The sequence below is a fragment of the Hyperolius riggenbachi genome, chromosome 6 (assembly GCF_040937935.1).
Source record: "Hyperolius riggenbachi isolate aHypRig1 chromosome 6, aHypRig1.pri, whole genome shotgun sequence".
In the NCBI taxonomy this organism is placed as follows: domain Eukaryota; kingdom Metazoa; phylum Chordata; class Amphibia; order Anura; family Hyperoliidae; genus Hyperolius; species Hyperolius riggenbachi.
In genome coordinates this window covers 196696967-196717924 of record NC_090651.1, presented here as the reverse complement: position 1 = coordinate 196717924, position 20958 = coordinate 196696967, and the positions used below count along the sequence as shown (strand labels likewise).

The 20958-nt window shown below is 45.4% G+C and overlaps 1 protein-coding gene across 3 annotated transcripts in view; it reads left to right on the top strand.

Moving 5' to 3' along the window:
* The window catches only part of ROBO3 (roundabout guidance receptor 3), a 661476-nt gene extending 642267 nt beyond the window's left edge, over positions 1-19209 (top strand). For all 3 annotated transcript variants that reach the window (XM_068240266.1, XM_068240267.1, XM_068240268.1), the window contains exon 28: positions 18527-19209. In XM_068240266.1, coding sequence (XP_068096367.1) covers positions 18527-18538 — 12 coding nt within the window. In that variant the 3' untranslated portion in view covers positions 18539-19209. The remainder of the gene's footprint in view (positions 1-18526) is intronic.
* Positions 19210-20958: the final 1749 nt, after the last annotated feature.

Genomic DNA, 20958 nt, shown 5'->3' with positions numbered 1-20958 from the left:
CCTTCTGTGCGGAGGGGGTGGCCGGGTGTCTCCCTTCTGTGCAGGGGGGGGGGGGATCCTCCTTCTATGTGGGCTCGTGGCTGGTCGGGGACTCCCCCTTCTGTGCAGGGGGGGGGGGGGGATCCCCCTTCTATGCGGGCTGGTGGCCGGGTGTCTCCCTTCTGTGCAGGAGGGGGGAGATCCCCCTTCTATGTGGGCTGGTGGCTGGTCGGGGACTCCCCCTTCTGTGCAGGAGGGGGGGTGTCCTGTGCTGTGCTGTGGGTGGCTCTTCCCTCTTCCTCCCTCCCGATCGTAACCCCCCCCCCCCCCCCGATCTCCTAGCCATCCCGGTATCCAGCCCCATACTACTCACCTGAGGGCTGTCTCCTGCGCCGGCCGCGATTGGCACTCTCCTCCTCCATTGCTGAAGTCTCGTGTTCTGTGTAATTACAGTACAAGGCTTGGTGACGTCACCAAGCCTCGTACTGTAATTACACAGAACACTAGACTTCAGCGATGGAGTAGGAGGGTGCCAATTGCGGCTGGCACAGGAGACATGGAAGAGGGATCCCCCCGCACAGAAGCCGCCACAGGAGACAGCCCTCAGGTGAGTAAATCGGGGCAGGAGGAGACTGGGGTGGGGGATCAGGGGGGGGGACACACCTGGCTACCTATACATCTGGCTCCACCTGGCTACCTATACATCTGGCTAAATATCTGGCTACCTATACATCTGGCAAAACATCTGGCTACCTATACATCTGGCTAAATATCTGACTACCTATACATCTGGTAAAACATCTGGCTACCTATACATCTGGCTAAATATCTGGCTACCTATACATCTGGCAAAACTATACACCTGGCTACACAAATGGTTCTAATACTTGCCATTGCCATGCTGATCCCTCGTTGCGTACCTCTGATAGCTTCCTCAGTGCCTTCTTCCATGTCCCTTGGCGGATTTTGCTTCATGTCCCCCGCCGATCAGCGTTGATGACACCAGGGTCACATAGCGTCATCAATATCTCGCTGCAAACAATTTTTTTTAATTGAATTCAATACAATAACCTATATTGAATTCAATATTAAAAAATAAAAATTGATTACAAAAAAAACCTTGAAAATTATTTGAAATTAATTGAACCACTTTTTGCACAGAAATCTTGGAGAAATTGAACGCCAGGGTGGCTACAGACACCTACAAAGCCATACTACAGGCAGTGCTAGGCTTCTCCGACCACTATCTCATCCACCTGATCCCCACCCTCAGGAGATCTCTCAAGCCCACCAAAGTGTGGCCAAGCAAGGCCAAGCTCCAATGTCAGGCCTGATTTGATCGCATCAACTGGAAGGCCTTGGAAGCTCCACATCTAGATGAGTGTGTGACAACATCTCCTCATACTTCAGCTTCTGTGAGAACTCCTGCATACCAACGAAGTCCTTCAAAGTATATCCGAACAATAAGCCATGGTTCGCATACAAACTACGGCAAATTAGGAGATCCAAAGAAGAAGCACAGAGGTCTGGCAACAAGGAGAACTTTTAGGGTCCATTCACACTTGAGCGGGAATCACACGATTCCCACTCAAGGCAAACCGGTAGCGGTTTTCAAAAACCGCGAGCACATGTAACACTATGGCAGTGTTCTCACTGCCACGTTTGCAGCTAGTGTTAACCACAAATGTCTTACATGCAGTGGTTTGCCGGCGATTCCGGAGCGATCGCGATTAGCATGTATAGAACCGCTAATCGCGATCGCTCCCGAACCGCTACAGTGTCCAGTGATTTTTTCCGCGTTAATCGCAAAAAAAAAATCACTCCTGCAAAACGCTAGCAGTAATCGCCCGTGTTTTGCGGTTTTAGGTGTGAACGGAGCCTAAGGTGGCAAGGAACAACCTGAAGCAAGTACTGAGAGCTGCTAAGAGGGAGTATGCGGAAAGGATGAGACGCAAACTTCGATCTTATGACCCATGTGCTTTTGGGAAATGGCTCAAAGCTGCCACAAATTATAAGCCTCCCCCCAACATTCAACACCCAGCACTGAGCTAGCTAAGTACCTCAGCAACTTCTATTGCAGGTTCGAGAACTAGGTGGCAATGCAAGAACCAGTGACAGTATCCACCCACACGATAGTCCCTGACAATATTGCCTCAGACTTGAGCCCTCCACCTCTAGCTGTGAGTGAGGCTGATATTCTCTTCCATCTGTCATTCTTGAATGCCAGGAAAACCTCTGGTCCCGATGGTGTGTAACCAGCATGCCTGAAAACCTGCTCACAACAGCTGGCTCACATCCTCACCTCCATCTATGCCAAATCCTTTCAAGAAGGAAAAGTCCCACATGCTTCAAAAAGTCTACTATCATCCCTGTCCCCAAAAAGCAGGGGAACTCTGACCTTAATAACTACAGGCCCATGGCCTTAACATCCAACATCATGAAAACCCTTGAAAGAATGGTCCTGTCCCACATCCAGCTCTTTACCTCCCCCTACTGGATCTATTCCTGGTTGCGCACAGAGCTTACTAACGACCACCTGGACAATCCGAACACGGTATGTCAGGTTCCTTCTATTGGACTTCAGCTTGGCTTTTAACACCATCTGCCCCAACATAGTGCAGAACAATCTTGTAGCACTAAATGTTCATCCCACCCTTCGCCGATGGATTACAGACTTCCTGACCAACATGTCTCACGTCGTAAAGCTAGGCGATGTCACCTCTCAACCAGGAGAAATGAACCCCGGGGCTCCACAAGGTTGCGTCCTGTTGCATATCCTGTTCTCCCTTTATACAAATAACTGCAGCTCCATGGCAGACTCTGTCAAGTTTGCTGATGACACCACCGTCGTTGGCCTGGTAATGGTAACAAACAATGACGAGAGGGGCTACCGTCAGGAGGTCGACAGAATATGCCAATGGTGTAGAGAGAACAGGTTGGTTCTCAATACAAAAAACAATAAAGATTGAGTGTTGAAAAGTGTAGCCTTATGTGCAGGTACCAGCACTGGTAGCTAGAAACTATGAAAACGAACAGAGAACAAAACCAGTATATGCTGCTCAAAAAAACTGCACTTTATTGAAGATAATTAAAAAAAGGCACACACATATATAGTCGAAGGAATGTCAGGGAGTAGCCTGACATATAAATTAATGGTCACAACTATCTAGCAGAGGCATGATATTACCCATCTGATCTAACAAAACCACAACACTGGCAATGAGTTATATAAAGCCCAATGAATGTAAACAGATGCCCATAGGACCTGGACCAGGTAATCCATTGCACCTTGGTGACGCCAACATAGTATTCCCGTGAGGAGACCCAGATGTATTAAGCAGAAATGGTCATAACCACTCACAGAGGGCAAATATCGGCGCAACCAATATGGTCAATGTCTAGGGCTACCAGTATGATAGAAAACAGTCATGGTAACACCAAAATCTTGTCTGATTAAGTTGAGATTATTGGGGACACCATAGCCAGCCACTGTGAGGAAACCAAATAGTTAAATTGAATATGGTTATAACCACTCACAGAGTTAGGAAAGATGTGACCAATATGATCGACCTTAAGCTATTCATAGAATTCAGGTAGTCGGGAGACTGATAACAGTAAATAACAAGCCACTTAATGATCATAGAGCCAGAGCCACATGAGATAATCAACCAATCCTATATCTGCAGCTGCAAAGTAAAGCATCAATCTGATAGGCTTGAGTCTTGTCACAGTTTACATTGTTTACATTGACCATATTGGTTGCGCCGATATTTGCCCTCTGTGAGTGGTTATGACCATTTCTGCTTAATACATCTGGGTCTCCTCACGGTAATACTATGTTGGTGTCACCAAGGTGCAATGGATTACCTGGTCCAGGTCCTATGGGCATCTGTTTACATTCATTGGGCTTTATATAGCTCATTGCCAGTGTTGTGGTTTTGTTAGATCAGATGGGTAATATCATGCCTCTGCTAGATAGTTGTGACCATTAATTTATATGTCAGGCTACTCCCTGACATTCCTTCGACTATATATGTGTGTGCCTTTTTTTAATTATCTTCAATAAAGTGCAGTTTTTTTGAGCAGCATATACTGGTTTTGTTCTCTGTTCGTTTTCATGGTTCTCAATACAGCCTAAACCATAGAGTTGATAGTAGACTTCAGGAAACACACCATCACCCCTCCACCAATTTACATCGATGGCACTGAGGTCGAAATAGTGGCCAGCGTTTGCCTTCTGGGCACTACCATCTCCAAGGACCTGAGCCAGCAGAGGCTATTTTTCCTCCGTCTACTGAAGAGGTTTGGCATGGCCCAGGAGCTGCTGATGAGCTTTTATACCGCCACCATTGAGTCCTATGCTTATCCACCCTAGTCTGGTACACTGGCTCTTCCACCAGAGACAGATACAAACTTCAGAGAGTAATTAGGCCAGCAGAGAAGGATTATCGGAAGACCTCACCACTCTCTGAACCTCCTCCACAACTCCAGACTACGCTCCAGCGCACTGAGGATTTCCGGCAACCCCTCACACCCTGGGCACCGCTTTTTCAGTCGGCTCCCTTCAGGCCGCAGGTTTCGGGCCATCTCCACCAGAACTTCGAGGCATAGTAACTCCTTTTTCCCCCTCTGCCATCAACCTCCTGAACTTCCTTCAGGCCGCTCCAGCACAGCCCCCCACCCCCAAAGCTGCAGCGGTCGGATCGATTGATCTACCCAGTATGACTCCATGTTGGAAAAACTGTCTGTTTATCTAATTTTTCTACGTACACTACAGTTCATAGTTATTGATTTGTATTCATGGCCTGTCAACTGACCTATCCTACGTAACTCTATGTTGCTACTGTACCCTGGGTACTTAATTAATTTGCACTCATGTTCATCTTAATCTGCATTTCTGTTTATGCTTATACTGTTATCTACACTTTCTCTGATTAATTGTATGTGCCAAACCCAATTCCAGGCACGACCTAGTCCTGCTTGGCGATTAAAAATATTTCTGATTAGTTTAATCTATAAAATAACCTTATTTCAACATTGGTAATGGGTAAAAAAGTGTTTTTCTTAGTAGTGCGAGAAGGCCTTTAGAGGGGATTTCCTATCAAAAAATTTGTCAATCCTTGCATTAGAGAAAGAAGGCCATTAAAGGGACCTTCCTGATGAAAATTTAGGCAGACCTGAGACTAGATGCAGAAGGCCCTGTACGAATTGCTGGTCATCCCAACATTATTAAATGTTGTCACCACATTTTTAACCACAGCTGTAGTGAGTGGAAAACTACAGCATTGATAGCAGGAGCACCAACAGCACCACCTACTGTGTGCTGTTATTTATCTGAATGAATACTTCGTCTTAGCCAGCATATCTAATATACTAAAAGCAATTGTAATATGCATGGCATGAACTCATTGCTGAGAGTTCTTATTACAACTGCCTCCTACTATCTCCGAGGAGGGAGGGGGGCACACAGCATGCGCCCGGCGGCAGATTCTTAAAAATAATTGAGGAATTACTGGTTGCAACTAATTGTAAGAATCCAGTGGGGAGTGTATAAGTCATCTGACATCTTATCCTGGTTAATTATGATAAAAGTCCATAGATAGAACGAAGTCTGGCACAGCTCACACAATAAGTATACCAGCACACACTTTTGCATCAAGACTGCTACACAATGTTGATGCACTAGATATGATGCACTGTTATGCACTTTACGTGTATATGTGCAAGCTGCAATTAAAGCTATAGTGCCAGACTTTGTTCTATCTTTGGATTTTCATTCACAGACCTTTTCTGTTGTCTTCAGCACATTGCAGCAGTACAATACCCAGCATGAGCTGTCACCCTTGGATTGTCCCACTTTAATACAGCTGAGTCTGAGTGCCTGCCATCCCTCTTCCTTGAATTAATTTTGATAAATATTAAGTGTTTTACATTGCCTGTGGATAATATTGTTATATAAAGTCATTACATCTACCTTTAATCTCCTTTTTCTAGTTGAGCTTTCCATATCCTTTTTGTAAATAGGTGCTCAAAGCGGAACTGCATATTGAAGCTGTGGTCTTAATGCTTTGCCCTTGGCCAATTTATAATTAACCAATTTACTACCCAGCTGAAGTACATTGAGATTGTTGCAGAACCACTGGAAAGCTCAACAGCGTGAAGGTGGCCATACACTTATAGATGTGCAGCAGATTCAACCATCAGATAGATTTCTGTCAGGTGCCTGTCAAGTTGAATGTGACAGGAATCTATCTGATGTGTGCCACACACTAGGGACAGATTTCCAATAGATTTCAGAATGAAATATATTGAAAATCTATTGGTAACCAATCTAAATGCATTATTGAACCATTAGGTCCCAACCTGGTCCAATCGTTTCACTGGTAGTTGGATTCTGGCTGAGGTTCCGCCGATGTCCATGCCACGGTGTTTCATCACCTTCTGCATCTGGGTAGAGGTTGGGATTGGACAGTGTCAGGGGAGGACTGGGGGCTCTGGGAACTGGTACTGATCCTGATGGCAGTCATCAAGAGTGAAAGAAGATTTTTTTTTTTTTTACTATTTTCGGATTGACAGCTTTTTTTTTTGATCAATGTGATTGTCTCACAGTGATCAGGGGATCAGGAGCCAAAGAAATCGGAATCAATTGCAAATTGGTCGATTTGAAAGAATTGATTTCTGATCGATTCTATAGAATGGATCAATGGCTTAAATTGACCAGTATATGGGCCCCTTAAGTTTGCAATATTAAATAAGCACAGTGAGTGTGCTACTGCTCATTAACCCCCCTCACCCTAACTACATTAATTAGAGAACGCCTTCCTGGGGTCCAAGTCCCCCTGCCTGATCCCCTCCAATTAACCCCTCCCCCCCATTTCTGCAATCTGGCAGCATGGAGCATTAGTCAGTAAGGACCTCTCACCTGGATTGAGTCCTGTCTTCATGATGCCAAGTTGGGACCTGGTTTATTAGGCATAGAGAGGCTGACAGTGGAGGAGGAGCACAATCACTGCTGGGAGGGGCTGGGGCACATCAGAACATATCTGGCCATCTTTTTTTGGAGGGGGAGGGGGGGGCTGGGGCACATCAGAACATATCTGGCCATCTTTGGGGGGGGGGGGGATAAAGTGGCATACCTGGCTATACTGGGGGGGAGCAATTAAAGCAAGCAGCACATCTGGCTATCTCAGTGGATGGGCTAAAAAAAGGGGGGCTCATCTGGATTTCTATGGGAAGGATTATAAAGGTGCACATCTGGCTATCTATGGAGGAGAGGAATAAAGGGGGCACATCTGGCTATTTATACTGGGGGAGGCTAATAAAGGAGCACATCTAGCTATCTGTGGGGGAGCTAATAAAGGTCCACATCTGACTATATTGGGGGCTAATAGGAAGGAACATCTGGCTATCTGTGGGGGGGTTAATAAAGGGGCACATTTGGCGATAGCTACAGAGGCTAATAAATGGGCAAATCTGGCTGTCTTTACATGGGCTTAAGGTGCACATCTGTCTATTTATACTGAGGGGTGGGCTAATAAAGAAGTACATCTGTCAATCTATCGGGGAGGGGGGCTAATAAAGTGGCTCATCTGGCTCTCTATATGGGGGGCTAATAAAGAGGCACATCTGGATATCATACTGGGGGGCTAATAAAGGGGCACATCTGGCTCTCTATATTGGGGGGCTAATAAAGGGGCACATCTGGCTATATTGGGGATATCTGGCAATCTATACCGGGTCTAATAAAGGGGCACACCTGACTATCTTTACATGGGCTAATAAAGGGACACATCTGGCTATCTATACTGAGGGTGGAGGGGGCTAATATAGTCGCGCATCTGGCTATCTCATTGGGGTGGGCCAATACTGGGGCACATTTGGCTATCAATGGGGGGGCTAATACTACATGAAGAGTACACATTGTAGCAAAAATCCACCTGTATTTGAGAATCAAATATCATCACCATGAATTGTGACAGGGACATCATTTAAGTTTTGTGATAAACGGGAGAAATGGCCCCCAAAAAATGTTGTTTTTTTTTTAAATCTTAGCACTATTTATTTTTAGCCTGTATTGGGTAAAAACTGCAAATTCATGTACCATATATACTTGAGTATAAGCAAAGTTTTTGGGCCCCAAAAAAGTGGCCCAAAAGTGGGGGTCTCGGCTTATATTTGAGTCTCTAACAAACAGCAAACCTTCCAAGTGCACTCTTACCTGCCACAGGCTCATCGGAGCTGAGCGGTGACGGCTTTTGTGAGTAAATATTGATTTTCTGTGTGCCGCTGTCCCATCCCGTCCAAGCAGAGCAGAGCGAAGCAGCATGTATAATTTGCTATGGTGATGGTGAGCAGCCGGCGGCATCTGAGCTGAAGCCTGGCCGCATTGCTCCCACCTGTTGTCTGCTGCCCGGGCCTCGGTATGTATGGTGGCTGCTTCCTCCTGAGTGTCTCCGCTATTCCTCTGTCCCCTCATGTCGCTTTCCCCCGCTGTCAGTGCCTCGGAGCTCGGGTCACACAGCACGCGGCAAGGAATCCTCTGTAAACTGCTGGTCATAGCGTAGTCTTACTGCTATGGCTCCCTCTAGTGGTGCCAATCTGCCACTGCAGGAGTCATAACAATTAGACTACAATGAACAGTTTACAGAGGATTCCTTCCTGCGTGCTGTGTGACCCGAGCTCCGAGGCACTGACAGCGGGGGAAAGCGACATGAGGGGACAGAGGAATAGCGGAGACACTCAGGAGGAAGCAGCCACCATACATACCGAGGCCCGGGCAGCAGACAGCAATGCGGCCAGGCTTCAGCTCAGATGCCGCCGGCTGCTCACCATCACCATAGCACCATAGCAAATTATACATGCTGCTTCGCTCTGCTCTGCTTGGACGGGATGGGACAGCGGCACACAGAAAATCAATATTTACTCACAAAAGCCGTCACCGCTCAGCTCCAGGTGGGGGTGCACCTTATTACACTGCCAATCAGAAAGCGGACCTGAACTCAAAATCTCGCGTACGTACAAAAAGGGCGCCTGGACAAAAAGGGCGCGGGGTGTAAACTCTAAATAATAATTAATCATTAATAGGGTTTATAAATATAGTGTGCTATATTTCGTTTACAAATAATGTTTAACAAAATTATAAATCATTAAATAATGTTTATGAAATCGGAAATTGTGAAAACGTTAATCTTCCCTGTTTCAAAAGTTAAACTTATAATTACGTTTATAAAAAAACCAATAATATATGTTTAATTGTTATAATTGTATATTATTGTGAATAACCGTCATTTATGGTTTGTTCTTATAATAAAATCTGAAAATATTGTTTATAAAGATGATATAAATATAACTACGTTCGTAATAAGTGTTGTAATACATTAGTAATTATTACTAAAATTTTACTAAAACTATACCTAAGCCTACTCTTACACAGAACCCTACCTGTACCTATCCCTAACCCCTAGACTCCCCTGTTGGTGCCTAAACCTAAGACCCCCCTATTGGTGCCTAAACCTAAGACCGCCCTGTTGGTGCCTAAACCTAAGACCCCCCTGTTGGTGCCTAAACCTAAGACCCCCCTGTTGGTGCCTAAACCTAAGACCCCCCTGTTGGTGCCTAAACCTAAGACCCCCCTGTTGGTGCCTAAACCTAAGACCCCCCCTGTTGTTGCCTAAGTACCCCTCCCTGTACCTACCCCTAACCCCTAGACCCCCCTATTGGTGCCTAAACCTAAGACCCCCCCTGTTGGTGCCTAAGTAACCCTCCCTGTACCTACCCCTAACCCCTAGACCCCCCTCTTGGTGCCTAAACCTAAGACCCCCCTGTTGGTGCCTAAACCTAAGACCCCCCTGTTAATGCCTAAACCTAAGACCCCCCTGTTGGTGCCTAAACCTAAGACCCCCCTGTTGGTGCCTAAACCTAAGACCCCCCCTGTTGTTGCCTAAGTACCCCTTCCTGTACCTACCCCTAACCCCTAGACCCCCCTATTGGTGCCTAAACCTAAGACCCCCCTGTTGGTGCCTAAACCTAAGACCCCCCTTTATTATGTGGATAATAATGTTTTACTAATTGTGGATTCAAAAAATATTTTGCAATTTATGTTACGTACTGATCGCTTTATTTTGTGAATAATAATGTTTTACAAACAGTAAGGGATAAAACTTTAAATAATGTTTTAATTATTTAAATAAGATAAATATGTTTAGTATTTTCATAAACGTTATTCGGCACGGGTGCATTTTATAAACGTAAATCACCACAAGTTCAGTTATAAATCATTAAACATCGCCGGGCGCCGTTTGTAAACTTTATTTAGCTCCTGGCGCCGTTTATAAACTTTATTTAGCTCCGGCGCCCTTTTTTCCTACTCGGCGCCCATTAAACGCTATTTATTATGGGAGTGAATGGCGGCGCCCTTTTTGTCCACTAGCGGCATGCGCCCTTTTTTCCCAGCTCCCAAAATGTCCTCTCTGCTCTAAAAAATACACAACAGCATAATAACCTTTAAAGAAAAACATTTCTTTATTTCAGCTGATACAAATCCCTCAATAAGTCTGCAGTGTGTCTACTTCCTGCTTTCATGGAAGCAAACATTTCTCTCTGTTTTACTTCTGTCCTGCGCAAGAGTTCAGGGCCACTTTCAGCTTACTTCTGCAATCAGCGTGTCTCCATCACTGTTTAACTTCTATTGGTACACATGTCAGCACAGGTCGTCTACAGTTCCAGTTATTAAAGCTTCACATATTTATTAATCTACGCTGTATTTGCTGGGAAGGAAGGGGCAGGCCTTTACCTATATGGATACCACCCATACGACTGTAAACAGCAGCTGGCAAGTACGGGTTGGTACACTGTGCTTATTCTTTTGACATTCATTTTGACTATTGAGAATCACCAGTAGCTGCTGCATTTCCTACCCCCGGCTTATACTCACGTCAGTCATTTTTTCCAGATTTTTTTAACCTGCCTGGCGTTCTATTAAGATCGCCAGGGAGGCTGCGGGAGGATTTTTTTTTTTAATAAAAAAAAAACTATTTCATGCAGCCAACTGAAAGTTCCAGCCCTTAGCGCCCTAACTTTTTGTTCCGGCTACGCTGGGCTTAGGCGGCTGGGGGGACCCTCTTTCGCCGCTGCATGCGGCGGATCGCCGCACTGCAGCGGCGATCAGGCAGCACACGCGGCTGGCAAAGTGCCGGCTGCGTGTGCTGCTTTTTATTTGAGCCAAATCAGCCCAGCAGGGCCTGAGCGGCAGGCTCCGGCGGTACTGGACGAGCTGAGCTCGTCCAGACCGCTCAGCAGGTTAAGGTTTCAATTTAAAGATCGCGACTGCCATCTTGGCTATGTTATTACTTCCGGGTCACCCCTGTCTTCTCTGTTAGAGAAGTACATCACTGAATGAAGCAGGAAGAGGAAGTGACACGCATGGCCATTTCAAGAGGCTCCTCCAGAGTGGTCATAGCACGACTTTGTTGGAAGTTGTCTGGCTTAAAGGCATGCCCATTAGAGGTGCTCATAGTCTCGCTGCTCGTTCATGGCAGGATTTACATGTCGGGGATTGGAGAAGAGGACCATGTGTTCCCCGAGCCAATTAAACTGCCTGGAAATGAAATGAACATGACTAATCTGGAGCCAAGTTCATTCATAATAATAAAAGTTTAAATAAAAAATCACTCCCTGGTAACCCAGGATAGTGTTTGTAGAGCCGAAAAGTAAAATTACAATTAAAATACATATATACATAGAAAATACCATACTTATTAACTAATTCTAAAGCCCCTCATTCTCATTTAAATCCCAATTAAATTTTATCAAATAAGGGCCTGTAATTATTGATAGGATACAAAAAAACCCCACTAAAATGTATTCTAATTTCCAAATATTATATTGTCGCCATACATTGTACTAGGAACATAATTTAAATGTTGTAATAGCTAGGATGAATGGGCATATAAAATGTGTGGGTTTTATCTATAGTAGCATTGTTTATTTCAAAACTATAAGGGATGGAATTGGAGAAACAGTGTATTTTTTCCCTTTTTTTCCTATACAATGCATAGAAAGTAAAGTAATTACTGAAAACAAGTATCGCCCACAAAAAGCCTAATTTGCAGCAAACGAAACCCAAAATATAGATCATTGAGGGGTGATAAGCAGTGATAGAGTTATGGCCAAATGAATGGGAGGAGCACTGACAGGTGAAAATGGCTCTTGGCGGTAAGGGTTAAATAGCCTGTGAGGTGAAGTGGTTAAATACCAGCATCATATACTAGACAATGGCTCCATTAAGTGTTTTTTACAACTTTGTGATGAATTTGCTGTGCCTGCTTCAACTTACTACTGTTATCTACAACACTGGCATGCTGTACAAGCCTAATTTCCAATTATAGCTAGGGAGATCTGACTCTGATATACTTAATATTCTAACTGGCCGATGCCCTAAGTGAATTATATCTACATTATACAATCCCTTAATGACTCCCGGGATATATGTTAGAGCATTTATCAAAAAACCCTCCTGGGAGCAAAATATAGGTGTACTTTCAGACGAGGAGTGGTACCACATCTACACCAAATACATTTATCTGTATATTGTCCACAGATCATTCTTAACTTCAATCACCAATTATGTCCATTATGTCCTAAATGTCTCACTGCACTAGGCACTTTCTTACACCTACTTTGGGAATGCACTCCAGGCAACACCTGCTGGCACCAAGTCACTAAGTTCATTAATGAGGTTATGGGTACTCCTACGCACTGTGATCCTAAAATTTGTTTACTTACTCTCATTCCTGACCACATTTATGATAAATACACTTAAAGTGTACCTGAGACGGAATAAAGGTAAGAATTGATACTTACTTGGGGCTTCCTCCACCCTTATGAACTCTGTTGCCTCCCTTGCAGTCCTCCCCGGGGACTCCATTACTCTGTAATAGCCCGTTACTCTGTAATAGCCCGTGGTAATAGGGCCTCAGTCTCGCCAGCAGTCGGGCCACTCTGCGCATGCCTGTCCGCACCCCTGTCACGCTTTCATTGCCTGGAGAGTTCTGCGACTGTAGTACACAGGCGCAGATCGTTCCTGGCATTGCTTGTGCGGCTGGAACGTGCATGAGCAGAGCGACCAGACTGGCGACATTGAAGGCCTTTTAGCTGGGAGAGGAACAGAGCCACTGTTGAGGATGGTGAGGGAGACAACAGAGTTATTTTATTACGTCTCAGGTTTACTTACTATTACTATTACTTACTATTACTATTAAAATTACTATTGGTGCTACCTTAGTGTTAGTAACATTAATACCTTAGAGCAGTGGTTCCCAACCCATGTGCCGCGACACATACATGTGTCGCGGCAGCTTCGGGCATGTGTCTCTCTGAGGGGAGCAGCGCAGCGGAGGTAAAGCTGTGGGCAGCGGCGGAGAAGGGGGCCATCTCCACCCCTTCTCTCACCTTAGGGTGCTTTGCCTTCCTCGCTCTCCTCTCCGATCTGTGTGTGCGGCGGCGTTTGGCAGCGGGCGGGACTTACCTTCCGTGTCGCTCCATGCGCCGGCCGGAAGTTCTGGTGTCGCAGCCGCTGCTCTGGTCTGGATCAGGCCAGAGTAGTGGCAAATCATCCCGCGCCGGCGACGAGACCAGACGGAGGACACGGAAGGTAAGTTCCGCCCCTCTGCCAGCCACCGCACTTCATTCCGGAGGAGAGAGCGAGGGAGGGAGAGCACCCTGAGGTGCCACTCTCCTTCCCTCGCTCTCTCCTCCTGGGGGGGGGGGGGGGGGGGCTGGCTACAATATACTGGGCACATATACCTCTGGCTACATATACCGGGGACATATACCCCTGACTACATATACCGGGGACATATACACCTGCTTACATATACTGGGGACATATACCCCTGACTACATATACTGGGGACATATACTCCTGACTACATATACTGGGGACATATACCCCCTGGCTACATATACCGGGGACATATACACCTGCCTACATATACTGGGGACATATACCCCTGCCTACATATACTGGGGACATATACCCCTGCCTACATATACTGGGGACATATACACCTGCCTACATATACTGGGGACATATACACCCTGGCTACATATACTGGGCACATATACCCCTGCCTACATATACTGGGGACATATACCCCTGCCTACATATACTGGGGACATATACCCCTGGCTACATATACTGGGCACATATATCCGTGGCTACATATACTGGGGACATATACCCCCTGACTACATATACCGGGGACATATACACCTGCCTACATATACTGGGGACATATACCCCTGACTACATATACTGGGGACATATACTCCTGACTACATATACTGGGGACATATACCCCCTGGCTACATATACCGGGGACATATACACCTGCCTACATATACTGGGGACATATACCCCTGCCTACATATACTGGCGACATATACCCCTGCCTACATATACTGGGGACATATACCCCTGCCTACATATACTGGGGACATATACCCCTGCCTACATATACTGGGGACATATACACCCTGGCTACATATACTGGGGACATATACCCCTGGCTACATATACTGGGCACATATATCCGTGGCTACATATACTGGGCACATATACCTCTGGCTACATATACTGGGCACATATACCTCTGGCTACATATACTGGGCACATATACCTCTGGCTACATATACTGGGCACATATACCTCTGGCTACATATACTGGGGACATATACCCCTGGCTACATATACTGGGCACATATACACCTGCCTACATATACTGGGCACATATACCCCTGGCTACATATACTGGGCACATATATCCGTGGCTACATATACTGGGGACATATACCCCCTGACTACATATACCGGGGACATATACACCTGCCTACATATACTGGGGACATATACCCCTGACTACATATACTGGGGACATATACTCCTGACTACATATACTGGGGACATATACCCCCTGGCTACATATACCGGGGACATATACACCTGCCTACATATACTGGGGACATATACCCCTGCCTACATATACCGGGGACATATACCCCTGCCTACATATACTGGGGACATATACCCCTGCCTACATATACTGGGGACATATACCCCTGCCTACATATACTGGGGACATATACCCCTGCCTACATATACTGGGGACATATACACCCTGGCTACATATACTGGGGACATATACCCCTGGCTACATATACTGGGCACATATATCCGTGGCTACATATACTGGGCACATATACCTCTGGCTACATATACTGGGCACATATACATCTGGCTACATATACTGGGCACATATACCTCTGGCTACATATACTGGGGACATATACCCCTGGCTACATATACTGGGCATATATACCTCTGGCTACATATACTGGGCACATATACACCTGCCTACATATACTGGGCACATATACCCCTGGCTACATATACTGGGCACATATACCCCTGGCTACATATACTGGGCACATATATCCCTGGCTACATATACTGGGGACAACTGGCTTTTTGTCATTATGTGCATTTACTGGTGAAAAGCTGTCTCTTATTATGTGCATTTACTGGTGAAAAGCTGTCTCTTATTATGTGCATTTACTGGGGAAACGCTGTCTCTCATTACGTGCATTTACTGGTGAAAGGCTGTCTGTCATTACCTGCATTTACTGGTGAAACGCTGTCTCTTATGTGCATTTAGTTGGGAAACGCTGTCTCTCATTACATGCATTTAGTCTACGTGTCACAGAGATCTGAACGTTTGGTTTGATGTGTCACGACTCCAAAAAGGTTGGGAACCACTGCCTTAGAGGTATTAGTGTCACTACCTCTTCTTTTGAAGCAATGAGCTTGGTGTTTTAAAGCGGAACTGAAAACGGTTTTAAAAAATAAGAGTTTCACTTACCTGGGGCTTCTGCCAGCCCCCTGCAGCCGACCTGCTCCCATGCAGCCTATCACCGTTGCTCTGGTCCTCGTGGCTCACTTTCACTTTGCGCAGTTCAAGTGCACTGTGCCTGTGTGGCCCTGGCCATACGCCTCCTCATTCATGCTCCCATAGCTGGACGTGTACTGCGCAGGCGCTGTAGAGATTCTCTCGTACTGCGCCTGCGCAGGACGCTCCTGGCTACAGGAACTCGTACTAGGATACGCATGGCCAGGGCGCAATGGAGGTCGACTTAGAAGTTGACCTTCATTATGGGAAAAAAAGTGAGCTGTGGCATGGAAACAGAGGATCGGTCCAGGACTGCGAGGGCACAGGTCGGCTGCAGGGGGCTGGCAGAAGCCCCAGGTAAATTAAACTCTTATTTTTTTATATACAGTTTTCAGTTCCGCTTTAAGTTAAAAAAAAAAATATATATATATATATATATATATATATATATATATATATATATATATATATATATATATAGCACCACACCTCCATCACTTGCCTCATCCCCAGATTTCCTCGTTATTCCAATACATCTAATCCCATCTCTGATCACTTGTGCAAACAGACTTATTGAATATGCTTGGCTATATGCAACAGAAAGAAATGTCAGGCAGATTTGATTAAGGGAGGCCCCACTGATGTCTGTGTAAAACGCTGGCAGTTTTACGTGAAAGATTTTTCGTATTTTGTGCGCATTGTCCCCATAGACTGCTACCACCTGCTAGCAGTCAATGGGAGTCATACATGCATTGTGATTTTATGTGACGGGGAATCGGTTTTCTTAACGTGCGCATATTGCAGATGAAAAATCATGGACTTACAAACAAATGTACGCGTTGCTATTGGAAAGCATTGTGTGAGATTTTGCATAGCACAAAATTGCATGCACTTTTTAACAAGTGTGGACCCAGCTTGAAAGATTCTAGTTATCAGTTTAAGCTGTCAATATATGTGTGGCTGCCAAAAACAAATGCTTTGAAGGATGACAGACTTCCCTGATCCATGAGAGACTTTGAAAGCACTTTAGCCAGGAAACTAGCATTTTTAATCCATAAGAATGCCCTTTATGCCATTACTATTATGCATTTTTCACAATGCTTTACAGAGAACATTTAGGCTGCTTTCACAGTGGGACATTACAGGCGCAGGTTAGAGCAGCCTGTAACGCAGCCCAACTCACAGTAATGAAAAATCAATGGGCTGTTCACAGTGCCCACGTTACGTTACAGTGTAACGCTGGACATTCAAAGAAAGTGCAGCATGCTGTGCGTTGTAGGTGGTTTTTTTCGTTAGACTGTTTGCACATGCTCAGTAAGGGGAGAGTCGCTATTGTTCCTAGCCACATGGCTAATTAATATTCACTGCACTGTAGTGTTGTCCAGATCATGAACAATTCGGATCTTTGGATCTTTTTTGTGAGTCGAATCATCCGGATCACCACAATGAAGGATTCGGTTCACAATGGATGTCTGGAAGAAACAGGAACTGCAGCTTCTGTGCACAAGCACAATCTTCCTGCTGCATCTCTCCCTTCCCCATTAGCACCCTCAGTGTGCCCTCATTCTCCTGCACCTCTCACTCTGCTGCACCCCTGCTTCCTGCTTCCATAGTAAAATTATTCAAAGATTTGGTTCTAAGATCCGGATCTTTTCAATGATCCGATTCGAATCATCCGAATCATTGAAAAGATCCGGACTTCCCAGGATAGCACCAAGAGCCTCATAACGCGGCTCAATCTGACGTCCAACTTCAACACCACCATGCGTTGCGTTAGGGGCACGTTATGCGACCTTAAAGGGACACTTAAGTCAAAAAAAAAATGAGTTTTACTCACCTAGGGCTTCCAATAGCCCCCTGCAGCTCTCCGGTGCCCTCGCCGTCTCCCTCCGATCCTCCTGGCCCCGCCGGCAGCCACTTCCTGTTTCGGTGTCAGGAGCAGACAGGCTGGGGACGCGAGTGATTCTTCACGTTCCCAGACACATTAGCACCCTCTATGCTGCTATATGATATATGCTATAGCAGCATAGATGGTGCTATTGTGGCCAGGAATGCGAAGAATCAGTCGCGTCCCCAGCCTGTCAGCTCCTGTCACCGAAACAGGAAGTGGCTGCCGGCGGGGCCAGGAGGATCGGAGGGAGACGGCGAGGGCACCGGAGAGCTGCAGGGGGCTATTGGAAGCCCCAGGTGAGTAAAACTCATTTTTTTTATTTAAGTGTCCCTTTAAAGTCCCCTAAAATGCAACGTCTTTGTGTGAAAGAGGCCTAGGTCATTAATTTCACTAACTGGCCCTCTTAGGAGCTCAGACTCAAATGTCCCTACCATAGCAGAATCTAATATAACTTAATAATTTCGGGAGAAGCCAGTTAACCTACTAGTATGTTTTTCGGTTTGAAAACTGCACAATGGAAACACATTAAACATAGTTTTTGTTGCTACTTAGTTGGCAAGACAGGAGTAGTAACCCTCATGCTACTGAGAATTCACCAGTACAATTGTGTAAAACTATGTCAATTATTCTTAATAAGTCACTTTGTTATACATTTACTGCATTGCTTTGCTACCACCATTAAGCTCTCCCTTCTGTCTCTTCTTTCCTCCAGGATAAAAGATGAAGTTCTCGCATCTGTAGGATGAAACATCTATCCTCACTTTTATTTTCAAAGGGCAGACTCTTTCAAAGACACCTTAAAACGTTTTTCCAGTATTTTCCACTCTGCTTATTTATGAACATTTTTGGACTTTTTTAATGTTTTGTGTAAATAATTTTGCTCGTCTCTTGGGTCTTTGTAGAGACGGGAAAACTGGACTATATTTATAAAATAAAAACAAAATGCAAGTTGTACATGACATTTCTATTTGCTGTTTTTAATGTGCCAAGTTTCTGAGCAAGTGCAATGTTTGCACGGGGTGTGTAAAGAAGGACTATGAGGGAAAAGCACAAGGCTTTGCTGCATGCCACCACTTCACAGACTGAGAATTTGGATGGGGGATTCATGGATAGGTACATTATGGTGAAGTTGGAGAACTCTGAGGCCTATTACAATTTTTCCGTGTGCATGATTTCTGCTTTAAGAAGAGTCATCATTTAAATGTACTTCCACAACTTTACAAGATCAGAATGGCCACAGAGTTTGGTAAGAGCCTACTACAATGGAAATTAAGGAAGACTGTCAGTGTAACACCTTCAGCCCAACACCAGTGTTTAAGCAACGTCAAATGACTCCACTTGTGATAGGCCTGAAACTAATTTTGTATGCTTCAAAATAAAATGTTTTGATAATCAGTCTATGTAGTTGCATCTATTCTAGAATAATCAAACTTTAACCACTTCGGGACCGGCCGCCTAACCCCCCCTTAGGGACCAGGGCTTTTTGCGGTGGAGGGGGGTGCGCGCCTTTAGGGGGGGGGTCGGGCGGCCGGATCCCATCTGTGGCTGGCTGTACTGTCCCCCCCTGTGTGGCCAAGTGTCCCCCCTGTGCGCAGCAGCCATCACTTACCTTCCAGGCTCCAGCGATGAGCCTCAGTAGCCCCCTTCTTCTCCGGCCGGCATCTCCGCTCCAAATGACGCTCAGGTCGGGCCGCGGCTTGATGACGTCATCAAGCCGGGACCCGGCCCTGACGTCAGACGGAGCAGAGATGCCGGCCAGAGCAGAGGGGAGCGCCGATCGTCGCTGGAACGGCAGGGAGGTGAGTGGATCCTCTTCTTTTCCCTCCTGCCGCCGCCGCTGTCAAAGTGATCACTACGATCCGACGGCGATCGTAGTGATCACGTGATCAGCAGCCATACGCGATGGCTGCTGATCACTGAGGGGAGATGCCAGCTGTCATATGACAGCTTAATCACCAACTCCGGGTGCGCACGATCGCATCGGGAGCGGTTCTTTAGTGCGGACGTTGAATCAACGTCCGGTCTGAACTGTACAACCCCCTGCCGGACGTTGATTCAACCTGCGGCGGTCCCCAATAGGTTAAAGAGTGTGTTATTGATGCGGCTGAAAACCCAAGTAAGCACATGAATAACATGCAGACTTTGTGTATAGTTTCTTGGCCAAGAATAAAATCTGGGAAATTGGGATCTATTCACAATACATGTGCGATGAAACAAATTGTTAGGGTGAAATTACCGACAATGGTAATTTCCGTTTTTTTCCCACGTTCACAAAACTTTGTGCAAGTAAAGGTCGGTAAATATGTGCAGTAAAATGGCGGTTATAGTGAAAAAAAGTTCAATGTTTGATAAAAATGCGGAATACGTGCAGAAAAATAGTTTTCAGAGTTCAAAGTCCAGCAAACACAGCTCAAAGAGCTCTATACTGCATGTAATTTGATGAGAAGTGAAAAATATCACCAGGTACTTACAGGTGATGAAAAACGGTAATTAAGGATTACATATTGACTGACATGTTACCACACTTTTATCACTTTTTTTACCACATGTTTTCCGCAAGTGGAAATTTCAGGTAGAAACCATTGTGGATGTGAACATGGTCTTAATTCTGTCAGTAATTTTCCAACATTTGGTTACTGCATGCGGTAACTCATTGTGAATAGAGTAGCTTAGTGTCAGCCTCATCCTTGCTTTGCTGCTATTTGAGCCATGTGTGTTGGGACTTCCTGCATGCTTATTTAGGGTCAGTGGGCTTACTGTGTAGAAATGGACAGTAAAATATCCTACCATAAGTCATAGTACAATAATATACAATACAATAACATTTGTAAAGCATTTTTCTCCCATAGGACTCAAAGGCCTCAATTCACTAAGCTTAACTCCTGTCTTTAATAACTCTTCTGAGATATTTTACAGTTATCACCATGGTGATATAATTGTGATAACTGTAAAAGAGCTCAGAAGAGTTATTAAAGACAGGAGTTAAGCTTAGTGAATTGAGGCCATAGCGTATAGTTGTGTCTCAGATCAATACAAGGCTGCAGGCTGGACTGTGTTGCAGAGGAGCTAGTCAGGTATTCATAAATGCCAGACTGAAGAGGTGGGTTTTCAGTTTAGACTTAATTGCTTCCAGGGATGGAGCTG